We start from the raw sequence: 25344 nt of genomic DNA on the forward strand, positions 1-25344 counted from the left end.
TGGTAAGGCAGCTCCCATTTTTTCATATGCTGTGTATTTATACCTCACTACTGTATGTTCCAGTCCATGCATCCGATGAAGTGGGTTTTAGCCTACGAAAGCTTATGCCCAAATAAATTTGTTAGTCTCTAAAGTGCCACAAGGACTCCTTGTTGTTTTTGCTGATACAGACTAACACAGCTACCACTCTGAAAAACTATTGTGTACTTCGCCACAAGCAGAGGGCCTGATTTAGTACATCAATTTATGTGGTATTGCCATTTTGAGGAAAAATTTCACAGAGCCATTGACCTGCATTTATATTTTCCTCAAAGCGCTCAGTTTGCTTATTGCTACTGCATATTCACTCCGGTTCTGATGTTAATACCACAAATATTTATTTTTATTAATGGCTATTATACAAGTCCAGAAAGCTACTTCAAGTTACGGCTCCAATCCCGCAAAGAATTGTGCATGTGCTTAACTTTACACAAAATAAAGCATGTTTCTTTGCAGGATCAGGATGTAAACCCAGGAAAAATCCCGGAATAGAATAAAAAAGAAATCACATCCATCTATATTAGTATTGGACTAGACTGAGATGTGAAAGTTTACGTGTTGAATTCATCCCTGGTGTAACCCAGTGACTTCAAGAGACTTACACGAGGGATGGATCTGGCCCTCAGATTATTTTGAGATTTCATAATATGTGTGTCTTTGCTCATTGAATATTTGCATCGTAGTTTGGTTTGATTCATATGTATTGTATAGGTTGAGTAATTCTACTAATAGTGTAAATTAAATAATCTGTTCTTTTTGGTTTGTTTCATCCAGTTCTGACATGTGCACCTACTTTGCTTACTCCAACGTCGAAAATGTCCTGACTGTGGGCCAAATTCAACCTTGAAGTAAATGGGCACAATTTAATTTGCTTCAACAGAATAGCCTTTGTTTACATCAGAGCTGTATTTGGCTGTCTATTATGTCCATATACCCACAGTAGGCAATGTCAGCTCTATAATCACTGCCAAGAAAACTGGAGTCCCACACTGAAAAATAAACAAGTCAGCCCCTTGTACAATGACACTGTCAAATGTAGATGAAGCAAGTCATGAACTAAAAATCAGCTAGTGCAGAATAAGAATACATAATCACAGCATAATCCCCCCCAGGACTTCACGTTTTCTAAGAGGGAACACATTCTTTTAACCTTTCACATTCTTCCAAGCTCCGGACCCTGTAATTTCAAAAGTCATATGACAAAAGTGTTATATAGATATGACTGTTAAAAGATATACTTGAATTTAACAAACCTGAATACTCTATGACTTCCTCTGGTGACTTTCCTTCCACCTCACGGGCAATATTATCTATATCATCACGTCCATATTTCTCATTAGCTTTAATAAACTGATTAAAGTCTCTTTTGTTCCAGTTTGTAAAACCCTGAAAGCAGAGAGATAAAGACGTCACTATCAGGTGCAGGTAGAAATATTTTGCTAGAACTTTTGTCTTAGAATGTACCATTTGCTCCAATTGTTAATGCTTCAGTACAGTGTCACATAATAATTAGAGTGGTTAATGGTCTTTCAGGATTTCCATACACTTCTATTATCCAGGGTTTATTACTCAGTCATAAAAATCTCTAGTGAGTTATTTTTGTGCATAACCCCTCATGCATCAGTAAGAACAACTTTTTTTCTTACCTGTAAATGGTATTTCTCCAACGAAACAAGCTCAATCCACATCCTAATGGATTTTCATTTAGCTCACACTTCAACAGGCACAAGCAACAAATAAAATATGACAGGAGTTTGGGGAGCACCAGTCCTGGTGCCCTTGAAAGTCACCTAACCAACCAAACACTAAATGTAATAGCACTTATTTAGAATACTTACAAAGTATGAATAAGACACACCTGGATGGAAGCAAAAGTGTACCAAGGAAAGATCTCTGTTCTGACATGATGCAATCAAATGGAAACTCTCCATAGCACTGTCAAACAGCAAGCCAGTTATACATTGTAGAAATGGAACCAAAACTACAAAACAGCTAAATGAGATACAGTGCACAAGATCATCATCCAAGATGATGCATTGGTTGTTAGGACAGAGGCAACTAAAAGAATCAAGAATAAGCAAAAAAACACAAGCCTGAAGAGTGGTTTGTACTGCACTGCACTTGTTTAATCAGAGAAATACCATTCACAAGTAATAAAAATTGTGGATTCTCCAAGTGAACAGGCTCAGCCTACAAACTTAATGGTATCTGTATAAAAACAGTCCTATGATCACAATACAGGATTCTTTTTTAATCAATGAAGCTAGTACTGATGGCTACATCAGTAGAGGCATATGTTTTTACCCTGCTGTACCTGATGAAGTTGTGAGTAGTAAACAAAAACTGTGGCCTTGCAAATCTTTTCTAAAAAACGTAAAAGATAAATAATAAAAGATATTACCTCTCCCACCTTGTCTCTCGAATATCCCAGGACCAACACAGCTACACACTGCAAACAACTAAAGCAGCATGGTTTCTCTGTCCATTAGATTGCAGCACCTTTGGTACAATACGTCCATTTCTCTACAGAGGAAGGGTTTCTAGATTATACAACTTCTACTCTTTCAGACAAATTCTCCTCCTCAATAATTAATTGTTAATATGCCAAATCATCAGGACCAGCATTCAGCTATCAGGGAATTGGTCTCATCCAATGACAGTGTTAGGTACCTGCAGAAGCCAAACCTATCCAATGACATTTGGTTAAGATGAATGAGATTTTAGACCATGTCTTATCTGGCCACGTGATAACATTTGCCTGTCCTGTGTGACTTTTTTTTAAAATATCTTTGGTAAGAGTGGATAGGGTAGAAACATACTGGAAACCCGCAGGACTGGGAATGTATCCACTATATAAGTTGTGGTACCACTTGCAGATATTCAAGAGAATGGCAGTTGGATAGGAGAATCCATTGAGACCTGAGGACCCAAAAAACTTGGGGAAAATACACCTCACAGTTTGTGGGATTGTGATCAAAGATCAGAGTGCAGTACTTTCAGAGATAGTATATATGACAGCATCTGTATAACAGCATGGTTCAAGTATGTTAATAACTAATCTTGGTCTATTATGTAGTTTTTAAAAGAATGTTACACTTTCTACCTTAAATGTAATGAAGGGGGGGGAAAGTATCTTGTTAAAAAAACAAAAAACTGAAGTGGGTAACATATGTTAACCTCTATGGGCCAAATCCAGCTTCTTTTACTCACACAAATATTTCCACTGATTTCATCAAGAGCACATTAGACAAGCAGGATGGCCTTAATTTAATACATAATGTATCACAGGCAAATTCAATTTGAGAATGGGATAACCATGGAAGATGACAGCTAAAGCCCCTAACTCAAACACAGCCCCTTCCACATGCATTTGAGGTTGTCAGAAGTATATACATAATGGGGGAAAACAGAAATTTGATCAACAGATCTTCAATCCAGCAGACAAAGGTATAACAAGATTCAATGGCTGTAAATTGAAGATAGACAAATGCAGACTAGAAATAAAGTGCAATTTTATTTTTTTTAATAGTGAGGGTAATTAACCATTGGAACAACTTCCAAGGGTTGGGGTGGATTCTCCATCACTGAACATTATAAAATCTAGATTGGATGCTTTACTATCAAATATACTCTAATTCAATCTCAGCTACTGGACTTCAAACAGTAATTAATTCATGGAAGTCCTATAGCTTGTGTAGGAAGTCAACTAGATCACCAGAATGGTCCCTTCTGACCTTAATATAGGACTACATCAAGAAATCCTAGGGAAGAGAACCAAAGGCCATCTTTTCCAAAACACAGGCATCTCCCTGATTCTAAGAGAGGTCACATAAAAATCTCATGGTATTTAGTCCTGTGCAGAAATTAGAAAGTATCCAAAGATATTGTATATTGTGCTGAAACTCAGATATTAACTCATGGCATCACTACTGCATACTACCTAACACATAGATCAAGTTAACAGATTAAAAGCTAGAAACCTCTGCATGAAATTCCTGAAGCACCTTCCTGGTATTTAATCAAGCAAAACTAAACACATTTTAATGACCCGTTGGCTTCAGTAAGGGCTAAAGAGACACTGAGTAAGGCAGATTTCGCCCCTGATAGGGATACAAAAGCTACAATATCAAAGGATTCTGATTTTATTTATACCACCAGAAACCCAAGTTGGAATTACAGATATACAGCACGCACACTCTGGAAGTGTATTACTTGTTTAAAAGAAATATAAAACATGCTAAAAATGTCCTTACATTGCTTAATCTGATGATCAGTTTGGACTCTCTCTCCTCACTCTTTACCCCGTTTCTCTTATCCTCTCTCCTCTTCCCTATTCTGTGGACCTGGTTTCCTTTCTTGAGTCTTTCCCTCTCCCACACCTGATGAATTTCTAGTCAAATATAACTGACAAGATGGCTGGATAAATCAAAGCTCCATTTAAATATCTTTAGGGTAAAGCATCACTGCATTTAGACTGGAGGGATATTTTTCATTACACCTAAACATTTTGTGCATGTGTTGTTTTTTTAACTTTCATAACCTTTTAATAGTTTTGTTTTACTGTATACAATACTGAATGAAAAATGTGAACTGCCATTTTTATAAACACACTGCAGTCTTCCATGTATATTTTAATAGTCATCTTTTGATGAAACGCTAGGCACTAAATACTTCAGCTACTTTTATCATTTTACTTGTGTGAGCAGCTTTTCTTTTTCTTCAGTTTCTTCTGGAGTATGAGGTGCAGACTCATCAATCTTCTTTTGTTCCTCTTTTTGTACCTGAGCTGCATTTGGGAGGTCAGGATTCCTAGGGACCTGAGATCAGCAATAACAGGATGAGCAAGGAGTAAAAGAACAGTGTTATTAAGGGTACTGTACATACTCGTATCAATCTCACGTCACAATTTACTCTATAAACACAAGTTAAATTTGACAGGATTGATGCAGTCCTCACCACTGAGCATTTGTTACAAAAGGAAATGTTTCTGATGCCTTGATATACTGGTAGGGAAAAAAATTAAAACATGCCACATAGCTACTGGAACATTTTTTTTCAGCTGGATTTACAGTTTACAGAAATGTTGAGGTTGAAAATATTATCCTTTCAGGCAAGGTGTATATCTCAAATCATAAGTCATTCATCGACATTTGCTTTTTCTTGGCTTTCAGGCTCTTGTTTCATTGAAGTGTAATGTTAAACCTCACTGGTAAGCAACCAAAGGATCTAAGTTAATTAAGTTCCTTAAGGGTGAAGCAATTCCTCTCTATGATAAGTGCTGTTAGATCCCATAAAAATGATAAAGGTATATTTCTCCAGTGATTAGGAACTAAAACAGACAATGACTTTTATAACTATTATCTTTCCACTGTGAATAGAACAATTTAAACGTTATTTTTTCCACCATTGTTGCCTAAGAGACAAATGTTTTTTAAAAAATGTTATTGCTCAACCCTCTCACACAAGAGGGCCTGATCCTGAAAAATATTAGGTCTGCTTTGCACAGTGCCAGGTCCTGTGCCAAGCACATCTTGGGCCTGACCTGCAAACAATGAAAGGAACAGATCTCAGCTGGTGTAAATTGTCACACTTCCATTCAAGTCAGTGGAACTATGATCATGTAAACCAGCTGCGTGTCTGCCCCACTGTGTATAACAGAGGTGTACTCAATATAAATGTACACTGCACCCTATTTACAAAAAGAAGTTTTGCTGATTTAAAGATAGGAGATTACAGCATTTAGGTAGAGCAAGGCAGGTATCTTTTTATGTCCCTGCCCAGACTGCAGCAGGTTTCGGATTTTGTGACCTCTGTACTGTGTATTACATTCCAAAGCACATACTGATTTGAATGTGACTGTTGAACATGCAAGCAAGAGTTTCTTCCCTTCATACTCATCAGTATCAAAAAGGAGTTCTACATGCATGCAGGTGAAGTTCTTAAAACATGCCTATGTGGTAGAACAGCATCTACTACCCTGTCGACCTATTAAAAAGTTCCCACCTATTGGATCCACGCATGTGGACTCAGGGGCTTGTTCCCTTCTCACAGCAACACTCCAATGTGCCCCAGTACGTCTGAAGCCAGCACAAAATCTCCTTCCTGACACAAGTAAGATCCTTCACACCTCCTCTGCAGCCACTCCACCCATGTCTTTCCTGCACAGGGTACTGCTGGAGATCTATGGCACACAGAACTTTGTTCTGGTCCTTTCCCTCATTGCTAAGTAGTGATCTTGCATACCACATATTCTGTGATGGCAAGGCACAAAGGGATAAATAAAGAATGAAATTTAAGCCTTAGCTAAGAATTTTCTCTTTTGTTGTTTTTAAGTTGAAACATAACTTCTATAGTTTGTTGGGATTTAATATGAACTATAATATGATCAGCACAAATTCACCCCCCGACATTTGTTTTTTAAATAGATCTCAGTTTTAATACTAGTTTTGCTTTAAACTGAGAGAACGCATCTTTATAATAAAGATTTTACATCAAACATCTTCAAGAAAATCTCAGGTTGTCAAGCACATTGCATCAGCTGCATAACAATATCAAAGAGATGAGCCTTATATACTGCTCTGTTACACTGATAGTAGACAAATGATACTCCATTGATTTCAATGGAGTTATGCTGGCATAATATTGGAGTAAAGGAATGGTGATTTGGGCCTTTAATATGAAAACAGTTTCTTTACAGGAGTTCAGTGTGACTGGCACAATTTAGGACTATCAAAATAATCTGCAAGAGAAAACAATAACTGATTTTATGGCTTGTAATATATAGGACTATGTAGAAATGCCAGCTACTGAACATCTCCATTTGAACTTCAAGAGTCACAAAAGCAAAGTTAAGAAACAGTGATTTTAAATTTCCCTTTACTTCAAGGAATGAAATATAAAATGTATTCTTTATTTCTTTTTCAACCAAACAAAATTACTATCAATGTCATATTTGTTACTCTTACTCTCATTAACAATTGCACTACATTTGGAAGTTAACCAGTTCGCAGGTTTAACTTAAGCAAACTGATGGTTCTTCCATAGTGAATAGGCAAGTTTAAGAAAAAGTATGTGCCACATTCTGCTGCTACTCATAATCCGCATCCCAAAACTTTGGTCCCCAAGTAATACAATGAACTAATGTAGTAACTTTCATAATAAAACTTTTGAAGAGTTACTTTTTATATTTGAAAAATGTAGTAATATTCTGCAATAACCAACAGTCTGTAAAAGAGTGGAAAGAGGGCACATTTTGTCCTTATTCCTGGCTGAGATTTTAGCAAGCTTTTTACAGAAATATAGAGTGGTGTATTAAATGTGATAGTGAGTTCATCACACACAAATTTAGTTCTACTGCTGCAAAGTTAGTTGCCTACAATGATGCATTACCAAAATTCAAGCTTAACAAGTCACCTGTATTTATCAACTTGCTATTTTTCTCCTTAATAGATTATTAATATTTCAAAAAGCTAGGAAGCTTTCGTATTTTCCTCAGCCATGTATAAAGCAAACCCTTCTCACTTAAGACCCCAAGTTAGACATACTGGAACAAGTTCTATGCTATAGCACACAGGAGCTTCAAAAAACATGCTTGGGCTTAACAGGTTAGAATTTGGCCCACTACTAATAACCAAGGACACAAGGTACCACACTATTTCCTTAGAAACCTAGATCCAGGACTATATTTATGATCGGAGATCAATACATCATATTCAAAGAGATTTTGTCAACTGGAATCTGAAGTAAAGCAACAGTTATGAGACTCATTATTAAAATACCATAAATGGATCTGTTTGAAAGAGAACAGACTTAGAACACAAGTCTCAATTCCAGCCAAGGCTCACTTGGCAAAAGTCCAGAAAGGGGGAAGCAAAAGGAGGCTTTATGCCATTTTTGTGCTCCTTCAATTCTGTGGCTGACCAGATGGTCAGACCCCTGAAAGCTGCTAATTACCCCTACGGGCTGTTATAGCAACAAGGGATCAGCTGGGTGCAAGGATGTCCTGGTCCCACCTTCTTTTCTCTGATCAAACATCTAGGCAGAAGGCTGTGGCATATGAGCAATTATGCCAGCTCTATGTCACCAAAAGGACACCCTCAATGACTATTCAGTGGTCAGCTAAGCCAAGTACTGCCTCATACTAAGGCTGCCCAATACTTCCGATTATAAGACCCTATTTTCTGTTGCTTATAACTTTGCCAAACTTAACCATTCATGTTCAAATCCTCCATGCCAGGGGGCTGCCTCGGGATACATTTTGTTGGGAAAACTTCAACCAAAACTATTCAGTAGTTTTTCAGAACAAGGCTATTTTAAAAAATACACATTTTAGCTGTGTGAAATCCTGGTGACCTTGTCTTTGAAAAGCTCTAGTGTCCACATGTCCCTGGTCCAGGGACTTGAAGTTTGGCAGCAGGTGGGCTTTGTGTCAAGGATGTGCTTTTTTGCTGTCCCCATGAAAACCTGGCCAAAATTATAAGCCTTTGAAAAACTGCAATTTGCACATGCTCATTTGTAGATTTTAGTAGCTGAATTCCCCAAAGATTCCATTTACACTGGGCATGCTCCAGCTCATGGCTAAGCAGGTCTTTCCCTACAATTGCAGCTCTGGGCTGCGAAAAGTTTTGTTGTAGAAGATGGATGGTGTGGAGTGGCAGAGAGAAAAATCACAGGGAGAGAAAGGGCAGTCTCATGGCTAAGGCAATTAAATGCTTCTTTGGAGAACTGGATTCTATCCCTGCTTTTACCACAGAGTTCCTATGTGATGCTAGGCAAGGTATCGTGGAGGTAAATTCTTGAATATCCATGAAACATTCAAACACTGTAGTGCTGAGCATCACAGAAAAGCCTGTAAGGAAATTAATAATTCTGCCCACTGAATTCCCACATCAGAGTTCATTAGATCAAAAGAACAAAGGAATAAGAAATTGAAAGAAAACTTAAGAGGAGATATGATAAAGAGGTCTTAAATTAAGAATGACATACTAAGCAAATGGGCCACTCCTTCCTGCCCTCTCTTATAATTCAAAGTAGAACTATGAAATTAAAGACAATCAAGTTGAATGGACAAAAGGCAATTTTTTTTCTTTAATTACACAAAGTACATAAATATGTAAAAGTCACTTCTATAGGATATTATTCAACTATAGCATTGTAAGAGTCAAAATGCAGTTGCACTTACATATAACTAAGAAACAGCAGTTGCACAAGCTATGACAAAATTACAAACTGTATCATCCTCATACTTCTGGGCATATGGTAAGGTAATAACCAGCTGAAGTCAGCAAGACATTTCTTGCTGTGGCATATTACAGTATTGCACAAGTGGCAAATTGCAGTGCATGCTGGGAGTTTTCCCACCTTACTCTGAAGAGTCCAACATAGGCTGCTAAATCTGAAGACAGGATAAAGGACTATACCTATTTTCACTGACCTGTTCCAGTAAGGTCTGTTATTAAATAGAGAAAGCTGACAATGTGTTTCCCTCCCATTCAAGCAACCAACACTATAGTTATACCATTGTGCTCAAGGTGCTTAGTGTCTCTCAAACTGTGAGGTCCACTAATCTTGAGAGACATCAATCAGGCTTAGTAAAGTGAAAAGATACACTGATTTTTATCTACAATGCAACTGAAGCTGACTATATATAATGAGCACATTGTTAGGAAGTTTCTAATTTGCTAAAATTTCTAGGCTCATTTTAGCTCAGAACTCTGCAAACTGCCCTCTGTCAATAGTAAATAAAAACACTTTCATTATTGCTATTTATTTTACACTGTTCATAACTGTGGTAGGTACTTCACAACAATGATGAGATGACATGGTCACTGCCCCAAAAGACTTTACAATCTATGCCACCTAATGTATTTTTAATTGTATTTAACTCTAGAGGAGAATCCCATTGTATCCCCTTTTCTAAATCATACACTCAGGGGAGATACAATATTACAGGCCCTCTTTACCTCATAAGTGGAATGTTAGGGCAAATTTTACTACGTTAAAGGTGTTAAGGTTAATATACACAACTCCTTTAAGTCTTTGTATTTTCCTGGAGCGTCATTTTTCTTTAAGAACTGCTACTACATTTGCCTTTCACCTGTTCTCCATGAGTTCTCAAAAATGATTGCCAATGGCTGTGGTATCACCTCCTTCCTTTAGAACTCAGACGAATTTAATCTAGTCCTACTGATTTAAATATATTTAAGTTACCTACGTGTTCTTTTACCTGCCTCTAGTTGATATTCTAGTTCTAGTTTATACTTATATCACTAAGCCTCTTGCTTTTTTCATTCTTTTTGTTGAAAGTGTTAAGCACATGCATTGGGAAATTACCTTTTCCTCCTCTAATTGTGCTCACTCCTTATTTAACAGTAGTCCTACATTTTCCTCCATACTTTTTGCTCCCAAGTAGCTACCCCCCTCCCGTCAAACATTTCCTGCATTTTTTTTTTTTTTTTAAATTAAAACCAAATTTTGGTAATACTACATCATTTTGCCCTTGTCATTTCAAGATCATATTTGTTGCCAGGTAATCCCATCTTCTGACTTCTCCTGCATTACATTTTTAGATCACTTTGTAATTTCATGTTCCGACTATATCTTTTCCTGGACAAATCTCTTTCCTGTGTCTCTCATGTTGTCACAATTGGCCTGATTTCTGCACTAAGTTATACCTGTGTAAATAAAAGAGTAACTCCACTGGAGTCAATGGAGTCACATCAGTATAAAACTAGTTAGTGCAAGTGCAAGAGAGACGAGAATTCAGCAGCTGAATAGGGGAGATGCAAGTCCTAAGGCCTGTATTAGGCATGAATCCAGTTGCTAGGGCTCAATAAGGGGAACCAAACGTTGTTGGTGTCTGTTTTAGTCTTTTCTTAGTATTAATGAAGTAGGATTGTTATTTTGTAAAACAGGAGACTGTTCTCTTGGTTACATTTCCTGGATCTTGTTAACTCCACATCACAGGAGGTCCAAGAAAATGATGAGTAATCAAATCTACAGCAAGTCAACACAAATACAAGATTGCTAGAAAGCCTCTAAATTACCTATTAACATGACTTTAGTACTTTCATTTGCCTTAAGAATTTAGCAATTCTCACTATTACAACAAATCTGGATACACTGATGCTAATATATTTCATTCATTTGAAATAAAGAAAAGTCATTATTACCTTATAGCCTATAGTCTTGCGATAATAAAGAATTTCTTTTTCCAGAAGCTCAAACAATCGTGGTGGAAAAAACTGGAAATCTTGAATATTTGGTTGTTTGGGGGGTCGTGGAGCCTTTAAAAATACATATATATGACCATTATGTAATTTTCTATTACTTTCAGTTGCCATAGTCCAGACAGTAGCAACATTTTACACTGTATAACACATATTGATTTTACTACAAGTTGAAAAGAGTGGTACAGATTAAAAATCTATATTCTTTTACCTTGGGAACTTTCGGTTCACTAACACGCAGGGCTTCTCTAAAATATGCATCCACTGCATAGTTTGCTTTGCGCTCTCGTTTTGGAGGCTCTATCCATTCCATCATACTCATCTACACACAAACAGAACAGAACAGTTTAAATAACTCCAAATATCTTCCTGAAATCACAAAAAAGCAATTATAGTAGTCAGTTTGGGTTGAACTAATTAAGACAGTGTCCACCAATAGACAAATAGTATTTCTATTGTGAGCACTAGTTAAAGCTTATGTTTCAACAGAATTCATGCTACTACAAGGTTCATCACTAAGAGGCAAATTCTGATGAAAGCATTTTAAACAAACATACAAAGAGGATCTCAAAGGGGTATGGGGGGGGGGGGGGTTTGAATAGGTAAGTAGCCATGTGGAGAAGACAAGGGATATGGCCCTTCATTCCACCACTACCTCTGCCAAGACATGCTAGAAAATCTACATGGAGGGTTGTACATATGCCCTGCTTCCGGGCCTACTCTTACCTCTGGCAGCATTACTCACGCACATGCTATATTCTAAGCAATATTAGCTATTGAATGGAAATCTGCCAGAAACACCACAGATATCCAGGGGATAGTGCCATATACTAAGGCTACAGCTCAACTCCATCCACTATTGTCTGATACACCACCGAACACAGAAGAGAGGTGACAATGTTGTGCTAGCTTTGCTCCCTCCCTGTGCTTTTTAAGGGACTTTCCAGAAGAAAATGTTATTTATCCCCACTGCACATGCAACTGAGAGCACGACAGAACCTTAATTAGCAAGGTGCATTTTTCTACCATATTTTCAAAAAGTTATGAACACAGCTTCAAAGAGATCTGAAATATTAATTACCATTTAAGGCTCTGAATCTTCAATGACATCTGCATGGATAGACTCCTGCAGTTTTACAAAGCTCCACCAACGTCAATGAAGCTCTGTGTGAAGGCAAGATTCTATCCGTACCAATATTTTTTGCAGCATCAGAGCCTCAGGCTGCATTCAAGAATTTGTTAGTTTATATCTCCACATATGTATCATGGCCAAGCTCTTCAGTAATCACCAGTGTTGGTATAACAAATGTATTTGACAATGGTGAATTAACCATAAATCATTCAAACAGTTTCTACAAAATCAATACCACTATTAGTGCTGGTTAAGCTGGCTCGTTCCAACACAGAATAGAAGATACTAGCAGGAGGAAAATAGAATGCTGAAAAGATTTCCAAAATGGTTTCCCCTACCCCACTGTCTGGATTGGTAGGTAAGCAAGGAAGCTTAAGGTGAGAATAAATATATGACGTTCCTCCCGTGGTGCCTCGCTATAAAAAGATATTTGCTTTGGAGTGCAATTTAAAAAAGTCAAGGGCCCTTATTTTTGGTTCCTGCTAAGGAGCACTCGACAAAATTCGGTAAGGAGCACAAAGGTGGCGCAAAGCCACCTTAGTCTCATACCCAACCTGCAATGGATGCCTAAGAGGCTGTTAACAACAGATGGGAATTCTGGAGGTGCAGGGAAAACTTTGGTCACGTCTCCTGCACCAGCCACAAGGTAGGAAGTGGCATCAGAGCTGCTACGGTGGCTCCACACACTACTGGACAACACCCTTATGCTGGGGTGATCCTCCCGTGGCCAGCTAAGCAGTTGTAGGAAACCTATACACTACTGGAGTGGTGCAAAACCACCCTAATGCCAAGGAGAATCTGGCCAGTGTTCTTTTGAAGACAATGGGTGTAATTTTTATCTCAGTTACACAGGAATAAAATCAGTGTAACTCCAAAGACTTCCAAGAAGAATGAGGCATAATGGAAGTTTTGCCTCAGTCAGAACTACAAGATTTGGACAACAGCAGCTTTCGTCTTTTGAAATGGATGTTTGTAAAGAGTAAGTTTTTTGATAGATGAACCTGATCAATTTTTCTTTTTAAATAGTACCACAGATAAAGCGAAATTTTAGAAGAGCAAAGTAAAAATTAAGTGAATTCCTAGCCTCTTATTTACAGCTATGGCATTCCTAATTAAATGTTTTTATGCTTGTGAAAATCTGATTCATTACAATCATAAGACGAGTTAAAGTAAACACATTGTTACATGTATGAGAAAATAAAGTTACCTTTTGTTTTTCTCTATAATCTTCACCTTCAAAGTTGTATAAACTCATCTCTGTATCCATAGTGAAGTTCCTTAAAGAGCTCTCTCCCATTTTTTGCAAACGTTCATTCATTTCAGCTGTCTAAAATAAGGTACAGAGATAATAAAAAAGTTACCTTTATCAACACATCTGAGATGTTTTAAATTCTGTATTAAGTTTCTAAAAATAAATCAGCATCGCTCACTTAAGTTTTCTCCCTTCTTTTTTACTTTCATGCGTGTTAGTACCCATCTTTCATGACTAGTAGTACCCATCTCCTTCATTAGGGTCTGAAGCACACCTTTTATTCCAGTCCTTTGGTCTCGTGCACTGAGACTTCCTATTAAGCTAAAGTTTAGTATGCTGTTATAATGTGGCCCAACATCTCCTATACATTATGCTGGTACCAAATAATTTCAACAAAATTTATGTACAACTCTTCTGAGCTGAAAAGGTAGTTCATTAGCCTACTAAGCTACCTATTGCCATATATAGTTTCAAAAAGATCTTACATCTATTAAAAAACTGTCATAGGATTTCTGACCAATAGTTTAACAATACACACTTCTAAAAGCTTATTTAATGAAACAGTGCTAAAACTAACATTTTATTAATTTTTTTAGACTTGAAAAAAATAACTGCTGCTTTTGGGAGACCTTAAAAAAAAAAAAAAAAAACTCTTCTGAAAAATTAGATTGTAACATATTCAGGTAACTTACTGAGAAGCAGGAAATGAGAGCACAACTAAACAGATCTACAGCTTTTTCCCTTCAAAGATGTTTCCTATTATATAGAGAAATGGCAGATAGCTGCTAGTACAATAAATACAAATTCTGTCTGATTTTTTTGGGGGGAGATGAGCAACAAAACAAGATTTACAATTTAAACGGATTTGGTGATTCTTAACTCTTTTCTTTTACAATTATGTTGCAAATGAAACTATGCTCTCACCTTCTTTTCACCTCTTTCTAAAATAGTGGTAATATCTTCCTCTGTCAGTTCACTGTCCTTGGAAGCAAAAACATGTGTGGCTCCATGCCGGATCATCTGCAGCATTTCATCTTTTGCTAGTTTGTTAGACTGCTGATCTATGAGTCTTCCTAGCATTAGAAATATATTGAAGGCTTTAAATCAAAATGGTCAACCTTTCCCATGCCAAGCCCAACCTGAAACACCCTTTCCATCTAGTGAGGACCAGCTTCCCATTTAGCAACACAGGAAGGACGGGGAGTCTGACACTGGGCTTAAACTGAAATTGCAATGCAATTTTACAGTTCAATATATTACAGAAATGTAAATAAATGCAGTACCTACTGAACTGTAACTGTCATGGAACACATCCTTTTTTTATAGCATGCGTATTCAGAGAAGCACCATTCAATAGCTACTTTGCTTTTACTAATTCAGTTTCTTAGGAGTAGGTGCTCTGTCCTGCACTCTTTACTCAGGCAAAACTCCCATTAATGTCAAAGAAAGCTCCATCTGAGTAAGAAGTAAAGAATCAGGCCTTTAAACGGAAGCTTGCTATTTTAGGTTCAATTAATATTCCACTATTACAGACATCGGGCCTAATTCTTCAGTGCCTTGCACTCTGTATGGTTATTTAATCCTGTGCAAAGTGAATGAACCAAATTCTGTCCTCAAACGTGTATACAGTATTTGATACCTTGCTGTATAACTATAGAGTCCAGTCTCAGTTTTATCTCAGCTCTTTCTACAATCCTGTCTTCAACAGTATTGTCAGTGATAAGTCGGAATACACGAACTGGCTTCTTTTGACCAATACGGTGTGCACGATCCTAAATAAAATTAAATTAAAAAAAAACCTTTTAGGTAATAGCAACATAGCAGCAATTTGGCTGAAATATCTTAGCACAAGCATCAGAAGAAACTGTCTAACTTCAAATTATTCTAGATTATTTTCTTGGTTTCCTATTTACTATTGAATAAGTATTACGTCTACAGAACTGATTTTTTTTTTAAATCACTATTAGTGTAATATTTATACATACTGGGAAGACTGACTGATCTCAGATACACCAGTGTAAATCTAGAGCAAATGAACTGAAATCAGAATTACTCTGGATTTACATCAGTGTAACGGAGTATTGTATTGTATCTAATCTAGCAAATATTGTGGTGATTCAGTATAGAAAATTTACACAAGTTACAAACAAATATGACAAAACAAATATGAAGGAATTTGTTCTTCTGTTCGATTTAAAAAACAAAAAACAAAAACAAAAAAATCTGCTTTCTAGTGGTCCATAAATCATTGGTACAAGAAATCTGGATTGTGTTACACTAAATCCCTGATACTTGGAGCTGTTTAATATTTTTTTAGGGTCAGGCCCCAAATGCAGAAAAGGGATTGTAATAAATAATAAATTAGAGTATCATACAATAGAAAAATGGCAAATCCCAACTCCAATGCCAGAGAGATTTAGACATGGTTTTTCTACTTGTGGTTAAATAGTAGAGTGATTAGAGAACTTAGAAATACCTAAGATAGAATTATTATGTTAGTCTATGTTGTACTGTAATATTTTACATTTGATTCCTTTTAATGCCTCCATCTCCAGCTCTTTTGCTCTCCTGCATAATACTAATATAGCAGCCTTCTTTCTGAATAATCTCAAAATACCTCACAAACTATGCACACATTGCACCACAGAAATTTAGCCTACATCTGCAGCACAATGTAGTAGTCAACATGCTTCACAACAACATGGTGAAAAGATATTTTCACTAAGGCCACCAAAACAAAATCATATAGGTAGCATTATATGATCTTTAACTTCCATGTGAAACAAACTAGAGGCCTTGGTTGTAATGTATCACCCAAAAGAGGATAACTTTTTTTTAGATCAGAGCTGATCTTTTTTTCCCCAATGGTAAGATTATGCCTGGATCTCTGTGTCCCTATACAGGAGCTGGGCACAATCCAATTGGGCAATAGAGGAACTACCCTAGCCTAGTGCACCTATAGTACTAGGCTCCCAGGAAGGGCAAAAAGAGGCCGTGCTGTCCTAGAACAGAGGTAAATGCTTCATTGCACCCTGTAAAAAGGTGGTGGAGATGTTGGTCCAGCATGTGATTTTCCTAGAACCCAAGTCAGAATTCTGGCTACGCCTCTTCTGATGTGTCTCGAAGCCAATCTGCCCCTAAAACTGTATGTGCCTTTCATCGTTTATTGCAATGCGTTTTTATAGTCATTGAATTCTGCATTTACTGGAATGACTATTGTCAATGTTTGTGTGACAAAACAATACTGCTGGACTAAGGTGAGGAACGTAATAACACTGCTCTACAGCCAAAATGCTTCTGAAATAAATGTAGTCAAACTTTACTAATTCTGGGTCACGGAGAACGAAAATGATGCTTAAAATTGTTGATTGGCTCTAGTTTTCAAGATATGCTAGTGGGTCAGTATATATGACCCTTGACTTGGGAATGGCGGAGGATAAGTGAGTTATAAAGGGAAGGGATCTCAATTTAAACCAGAAATGACTAAAATACATCTTTGACTGGATCTATGAATAGATCTATGACTGGGTTTGGACAGTACTTGCTTTTTAGGCAAAAGAATGAAGGATGCAATCTGAAGCTGGTATTGCGTCATACATGATATGAATTGTATCATGTTATTCCTAGAAGTCATGGATGATGCAATCATAACGAAGCTTACATCACTCTGCTGAACAAATTGCCCTATATCAGCTCTAGAAATCATACAGTGTCGTGCTCTCTTATTTGTCAGTGTTTGATTTTGCAAAAGGACACATTTCTGTTTAGCCAAAGTGAGCAGAGATGCCTCGTACTTGTGTGAACACTGCAGATAACTTCTGCTATGTTTGTGGTGAAGTGACTTTTGCATCACAAAAGCACAGTATAACCACTATGGTTAAGAAAGCCTATCACCTTTCTTTTGGCTGCAAAATTGGAGATCAGGACAAGAGGTGGGCCCCACACATATGCTGCAACACTTGTGCAGCAAATCTTCGCCAGTGGTTGAACAGGAAAAGGAAATCTATGCCTTTTGCAGTGCCAATGATTTGGAGAGAGCCAACAGATCATACCAGCAATTGTTACTTCTGCATGGTGCCTCCAGTTGGGAAAGGTGTGTCAAAGAAGAAAAAGTGGACTGTGCATTATCCAAACATTCCATCAGCTATACGCCCACTACCCCACGGAGAAGGACTGCCGGTTCCTGATGCACCAGAATCATTCTCACTTGAGTCAGACGAGGAAGAGGATGAAACTTCTGGTCCTGAACCATCAATGTCACAGGACCCACATTTTCTCCCATCCTCCTCCTCTGAACCACACCTCATAATACAAGGTGAACTGAATGACCTTGTCAGGAATTTGGAACTACCCAAGAGTAAGGCAGAGCTGTTGGGCTCCAGACTATAGCAGTGGAATCTCCTGGCAGGTGATGTTAGGGTTTCCATGTTCCGTGACCGTCAAAAGGATCTTGTCCCATTCTTCTTCATGGAAGGTGATCTTGTAGCCTGCAACAACATCGGTGGTGTGATGGCAGCCCTCAACATCGTTCACGATCCAGATGAGTGGAGACTGTTCACTGATTCATCCAAGACGAGTCTTAAAGCTGTTTTACTGCATAATGGCAATGTTTTGCCATCAATTCCAGTTGGTCATGCAGTCCATATGAAGGAAACCTATGACAACATGAAACAACTTTTGAGGTGCATAAACTATGACCAACATCAGTGGCAGCTTTGTGGCGATTTGAAGGTTGTTGCTCTCTTGCTTGGTCTGCAGACTGGATACACAAAGTACTGCTGTTTTCTCTGCGAATGGGATAGTCGTGCAAGAGATTCCCAGTACATCAAGAAAGATTGGCCACTCCGACAGCCATTGGAGCCTGGGAGGAAAAGTGTTCAGCATCCACCACTTGTTGAATCAAGGAAGATTTTGTTACCACCCTTACACATCAAGCTGGGTCTGATGAAGAACTTTGTCAAGGCCATTGACAAAACACAAGCAGCTTTCAAGTACCTCCGTGGAAAATTTCCAAGGTTAAGTGAAGCTAAGATAAAGGAAGGTGTCTTTGTTGGTCCTCAGATTCGTGAACTTCTTCGAGATGATGCATTTGACCACGCACTGCGTGGCAAGGAAAAGACGGCATGGAAAGCCTTCCAGTTAGTGGCAATAAATTTTCTCGGAAACAACAAGGCAGACAACTATAGGTTGTTGGTGGAAAACCTCCTCAAGGCATACAAAAGCCTTGGTTGCAACATATCACTAAAGATACATTTTTTGCACTCTCATCTAGATTTTTTTCCACCGAACTGCGGAGCAGTGAGCGACGAGCACGGCGAGCGATTTCACCAGGACATTGCAACAATGGAGAAACGCTATCAGGGCAAATGGAGCCCATCAATGCTTGCAGACTATTGCTGGACAGTGACAAGAGATGCTCCATTTAATGAATACAAGAGACAAGCCAAGAAGCGCTGAGTAGACACTGAATAGGACTAAACTATGTACATAATAGTTTTTTGCCTTTTGTTTCATAATAAATTTTATTTATATAACCCTTTTGCTGATTTTTGAAGTGTTACATAAACAGGACAGGTGAAATATTATCATGTAAAGCAACCATAAACACATGAAAAGACCTAGGTTTACAATTTATGATTAAAACTCTACTATCTACACAATATACATAGACATAAAATGTAAAAACTTAAATATCTTAGAAACAGTAGCCAATCAGTTGTTTTAATTGTCATATTTGAATTCAGCACATCAAAATACATAATAAATAGCACATTTTATCTCTGAAGCAGACGACTTCTCAAAAAATTGTAGACCAGTGTAATTTATGAGACACAATTTCAGTATTTTTTCTTAGATGGATATTTTTGGGGGGGCAAGAAATTTGCCATTTCTTCCATAATTCAGGTTACAACTTTTTCATCAAACTGCACACTTTTTGGAATTATCTATAAATACTAAAGTGGAAAACTCTTTGCCAATAGCCATTTTTACAGGAGAAGATTTTTCCAAAACTGCACTTTCGAACCAGAACGAGGATTTAAGGGTTCCCCCCCTCCCTTTTGTTAACAGGTACTTGAAAATGGCATAACTTAACATGGAACCTGCTTTTCTTTCCCCTCCTCCCTTTAATCCACACTACCACTTTAACAAAGCTGTAACGCTGGAAAAGTACTACCACTATATTCCTTCATAAGCCTTTGAGTTCTATCATATGTATTATTTTATATGGATACTCACCATAGCCTGCAGATCCACTTGTGGATTCCAGTCTGAATCATAGAGAATAACCACATCAGCAGTTGCCAGATTAATCCCCAGACCTCCTGCCCTGGTACTGAGCATAAAAATGAATTTGCTACTGTTGGGAGCATTAAAGGTGTCTATTGCTTCCTAAAAGAAAATAGAAACTCATTAAGAGAGCAGAATCCTCAAATAAATGATTTTATTAGTGACTTTATTTGGTGTCCATATACCATACCAACAACTTTAAAAGGCCAGGTTTGCATAGGCAAACCAAATAATTTCTCAGTCACTATAATGAAATGTTTCATCATAAAAAAGTAAAGCCCCACAAGTCCTACACTGTGGCCCTGACCTTGCAATTTACAATACAAGCACATCACTACACACAGATGGAGCCCCAGAAGTCAGCAGGGCTCTGCACAGTCACAATAGCCTACTGCACACTGTAAAATTATAGGATTTGGACCTACATTCCCAACCAATTACTCTAAGTACCTCAGGTTACTTATTCTATTTCAGCCCACTTTTCTAAATTTCTAAAAGTTAAACATATTCAGGGTATATTAATATTGCCTCAGATTTTCCATAAAAGAGTTAGTAGTACTGTAGCAGACCGTACGTTTGTCCTTAGGCAAATCTAGAGACTTTACTTTCAAATTGCATGCAGGTATCCAATGGCAGAGTTTGTCCAACTCTAAATAACTGGCTTAAATAATGAAGCAGTCCTTGCTAACACATCTCTCACCTCTCTTTCTTCATGAGGCGTCTGTCCATCTAGTCGGCAGTACTCATAACCACGCCACATGCAATAATCCTCCAAAATATCCAGTAAGCGGGTCATCTGACTAAAAATGAGAACTCTGGAGCCTGACAGATTGGTACAGAAAACAAAGTAATTTTAATATAAATCTTATCACAGAACCAAAACAGGAATAGGTTAAGTGCAAAGAGAATTAATGTGAAATACAGTACCACGTTTACATAATATTCCTCCCTAACTGATGATCAGTTTATTCAAACGGTTCTATTTTCTTTTGTAAGTTTATTTTTCAGTAATTGATTATAAACTCCTATTCTGCAATTTTTTCCAGTAAGGGTCATTTTTACTATTTATACAACAGTATACTGATATCAACTGAAGAAATAAAAGAACATTCTTAAAGACAGTAACAGAAACACTAGATTCCCCCCCTACAAGAACCATTTTTTAAAAGATGGAGATCACTAGTCGTCGCCCCCCCCAGTGCATGCATTGTGGGGAATTTTAGTTTGTTTGGGTTTTTTAAATAGGGCTTCTTCCAAACTTAAAATCCATTAAATTCTACATTCTCTACCCCACATATTGTACTGACATTCCATCAGTTAAGTGATGTTTTTTTTTTAATCACAAAAATATCACGTGACAAAAACATACAGCACAACAGCACACAAAATTCCATTGTCAATATATGTAAAAGCAGTGGTGGAAGAGACCCAAAATGTTTGGAGCTTGAACAAATAATCTAATATACAGAAGTTTATTCAAACCTACTATGGCGCCAGCCAGTCCATGCAACCACGAACACCAGCACTCTGAACAGGACCTGGCTCTCCAATTCTTATCCTCAACTCCCATGGAAGCCTATTGGCCTACAAGCCATATCAAACATTAACCTGACAGGTGGTCAGAAGGTCTGGTCTCTCCTGACATATCCCCTTCTCATCTCCCAAACTTCCCTCTTAATGGGTTCCTATTCCACTCTTATTTTTCTTAACTCTTTTCATTTTTTCCCCCTCCCACCTTACCCCTCTTCGTCATTATGAAGTTCTCCCTCTATGCCTTGCCTGCCACTTAGAAACTCCACAAAAACCTTTTAGTTTGTAACAAATAAGACTTTATAGATGGGAACGATTTTTAAACTGGGCCATTTTATTTGTTATTAATACTCTTCATATAGCTATTGTCCTATAGCTTCAACTCACCCTGTTCTTTGAGTTTTGCTAGCAGTTTATCCAGAGCTACCATTTTACCACTGTTATTGACAAGATGCATGTCAGTAGTATAAGGAGGTCCAGGTTCAGCACCATCAAATAGGTATGGATGGTTACAGCACTTTCGCAACTGCATCAAAATATTCAACAGCCGCATCTTATCCATTTTCCCAGCGGAATTTAGAATGTCAATATCTTTCATCAGGATCCTTGTATACCTGAAGTTTTACAGACAATAAATAAGGCGTTTACAGCATCTAGTTTGTGCACATTTCAAACAAAAGTAAGTCTCTAAAATGTCCTGAGGTTACTGTGCTTTGTTTGTTTGTTTTTTAAGCTGGATAATTAAAACATCCACTGTTACATTATGCAGGATTTGACAAAAATTAGAAGGGACATAAATTCTTATGCTCCAGTATGTAAGTCAACATCTGACTAAAAAAAGTTTCCCTTACAAACAGTTTATTCCATAATTATTAGCCATTGGGTTTCTTGCATTTCTTCTGAAGCATCCAGTTAAGGCCACTGTCTGTCAGCTTTGGGATTAGATGGACCACTGGGTCTGATCTTGAGAAACTCCTGTTTTCCCATCACTATGTTTGAAAGCTACATAAAAAGAGATGTATGAAAAACTTCTGATTTTTAAAAAAAAGAACAAAAAATAATCAAAAACCTTTTTCCATTTCACACCTCTGCACAACTGCATCATGCTTCTATTTTAGATTTAGTTCTACTCCTGTTACTGTAAATACACTTTTGGCAGGTACTGGGGAAAAACATTCATGTAAGCTGCCCCCTAAAAACAGGGAAGGAGAATCAAGTCAGCATGTTAGCACATAATTCAGATAGTCCCACTGTGCATCAACAAAAGAATGAAACTGACTAAACACATTTTATTAAATGCACAAGTTCTTAAAAAAAAAAAAAAAAAAACTTGACAAAATAGAGAAAAATCCAATTTTTGTCTAGTTCCTTTTAGTTTCAGTAGTATTGTGTTGTTTTTTTAAACTAGCAGATACAAATATTTCAGGTGGAAATGTGCTTTTCTAATTAACCAAGCCCCTTTATATGCTGACCATACCTATCGTAGAGACATGGCTACAAAAACAGAAGAAAAATATATTGAGTCTAATATAAAGTACTCTATTATTAGTTATAATTTAGAGCAATTTTACATTAATGTAAATAACTCACCATTCTCTCTGCATTTTACTGAGCCCAAGGTAAATCTTTACTTCCTTTTTCGGAGGCAAGCTCTTTTCTACTTCAGCTTTTATACGACGTAACAAAAAAGGCTTCAAAACCTACAAAATAAGATGTCGGTGTAAACTATTTATAAATACAAGACTGCTTCAAATGTGAGATTAGTTGGCTTGATCCTGCAGCATTTGCTCAGCTCAAATTCTGAGCAACTCATATTGCTCCCATAGTGACTCCATCAGACCAGCTCTGCCGCAGCCACCGTCTGAGTGAAAAAAATTAAGCTGTCCACTGGTTCCAACAGCCAGCTAAGTTCATGCAGAGAGTGGGAAGGACTTTAGCAAGGCTGCTGTAGAGTTTCCCAAGGGTACCTCTTCAGAAAGAGGCCACCTACATGCTCCCTATGACATTTAGGTCAGCTGATGTGGAGCAGATGGCTGCCCTATCTCTCCACAGAACAGCAAAGTGGGAACCACCCCTCCTATCTCTTCAGAGATAACAATCACCACAAAAAGTATAGACGCACAGGTGATAACGGTCTTAACAAACGCTGTTAAGCAGAAGAGAGGGCATCATCAAAGTCATTTCTATAGGCCTCTCTGGATCAAGTTGTTAGATAGTTCTTCTTTACTCCCATAGCCACAGAGGGAATCTGGCCCCACATTCATCCATGTAGCCACAGGCAGGAGAAAGAAGAGCAGCAATTGAAGTAGCCTTTTCTCATGGCTTAGTAAGAGGGACAGAGCCAAAAGTAGACTGGCCCATGCAGTCAATGTTACCCCACAGTGATCGCTCCAACATTCACAGACATGCTGATGTGACTAATTTATTCTGCTGGTTCCCTTCAAGTGCTGACGGGTGAGGCTCTATTTTATTAGGCATTATGTATCTAAGGAGTGCATAAAATGTAATAAGGGGCTTCTCTTTTCAACTAGATAGGCACATCCAAAAATACACTACTCTAAATCAGAAATACACAAGTTACGACAGCCCAGGTGTTGCACTGGAACTTATGCTTCCTAACATATCAGTTCAGATCGTCCACACAGATGCCTCTTTCTGGATTCAAGGTCTACATTTAGGGACAGAGCAGGAACTGGACAGGTCAGGGAGAAGAGTGGGTGGGATGAGGACAAGGACAGAGGTGAGGGAAGATGAACACGGTCCTCCTCATTTTGGCTCCCAAGAGACCCCTCGGGTTATATTATTTCCCCCTCCTCCAGATCCTCCCCTACAGACTTTTGGTCCAACTGCAACCAGGGCGAGTCTTTGGTAACTCAGCTCCAACATCGGAGGGGGGAGAAGAGGATGGGGCACCAAGGCCCTGAGCCAATGAAGAAGCACAAAGCCTTTGAACGGATGACCCTACCTTCAATGATCTGAGCCATGGGTTTTTAAACATCTAGTTACTCAGATCCAATAAAATAAAAATACCATACCATTATAACTGTATTAGAGCCAAACAGCAAGATTTCTTAGTACAGAATTTCAAAAATAAATAAGTGTTGTGAACTTTTCCTCTTTTTAACATCCTCTATTAATACACTAAAGAAAATGTTAAAAATGTTGATTCTAAACTAACCTCAGTAAAAGGGATATTCACAGATAAAACTGAAATTCTGTCTTGACTTCACCCCAGTGTCAGTGCAGCACGTCAGTAATTCAATATAATTAATAGTTTCAAAACTCCTTGCAATTCTTAGTTTATTTAGGGATTAATAAGTTTTGATGTTTCTATTGCAGACAGTAATGTTATAAAAGAAAAATTTGGAAAAACTAACAGAAATGCTGATAGATATTATATATATTATGGCAGATACTACTGTAAAAACAATATAAATATATGCTAATTCTAAAATTAATGAGAATACAAACATTTATATACATTTGCCACAATACATTTTATAGTAATTTGAGGAGAAATAACAGACAAGAATTAGATTTTTGTTTTAAAGTTATTTTATAGCAATAATATATTACCATCACTGCTATTACTTACTGCATGAAGTCTTTCTACAAGCTTTTGATCACCAAGACAATTTTTAGTATCAAACCATGAGTCAAAGTCCTGTAGGAAAAACAAATCATTGTTAGTATGTACAGTTTCATCTTTACTTTCAATAACAGACACACACGTTAACATAAGAACAGCCATACTCGGTCAGACCAATAGTCCATATAGACCAGTCTCCTCTCTCAGCAGAACAAGGACACTTTCAGCGATCCATCCCCTGTCGTCTAGTCCTAGCGCCTAGCAGTTGTAGGTTTTGGGACACCCA

General features: G+C 37.7%; 1 protein-coding gene across 1 annotated transcript in view; it reads right to left on the reverse strand.

The window, feature by feature from the left end:
- SMARCA1 (SWI/SNF related, matrix associated, actin dependent regulator of chromatin, subfamily a, member 1) overlaps positions 1–25344 on the reverse strand; it is a 64917-nt gene that overhangs the window by 15148 nt on the left and 24425 nt on the right. Inside the window, exons 9-20 of the mRNA XM_065411231.1 lie at positions 25065–25133; positions 23060–23169; positions 21857–22083; positions 20640–20761; positions 19889–20041; positions 15291–15423; positions 14576–14724; positions 13607–13726; positions 11479–11589; positions 11211–11324; positions 4734–4856; positions 1293–1425 (exon numbers count right to left, since the gene is read on the reverse strand). Coding sequence (XP_065267303.1) covers positions 1293–1425; positions 4734–4856; positions 11211–11324; positions 11479–11589; positions 13607–13726; positions 14576–14724; positions 15291–15423; positions 19889–20041; positions 20640–20761; positions 21857–22083; positions 23060–23169; positions 25065–25133 — 1564 coding nt within the window. The remainder of the gene's footprint in view (positions 1–1292; positions 1426–4733; positions 4857–11210; positions 11325–11478; positions 11590–13606; positions 13727–14575; positions 14725–15290; positions 15424–19888; positions 20042–20639; positions 20762–21856; positions 22084–23059; positions 23170–25064; positions 25134–25344) is intronic.

This window comes from Emys orbicularis, chromosome 9, assembly GCF_028017835.1.
Source record: "Emys orbicularis isolate rEmyOrb1 chromosome 9, rEmyOrb1.hap1, whole genome shotgun sequence".
Taxonomy (NCBI): Eukaryota; Metazoa; Chordata; order Testudines; family Emydidae; genus Emys; species Emys orbicularis.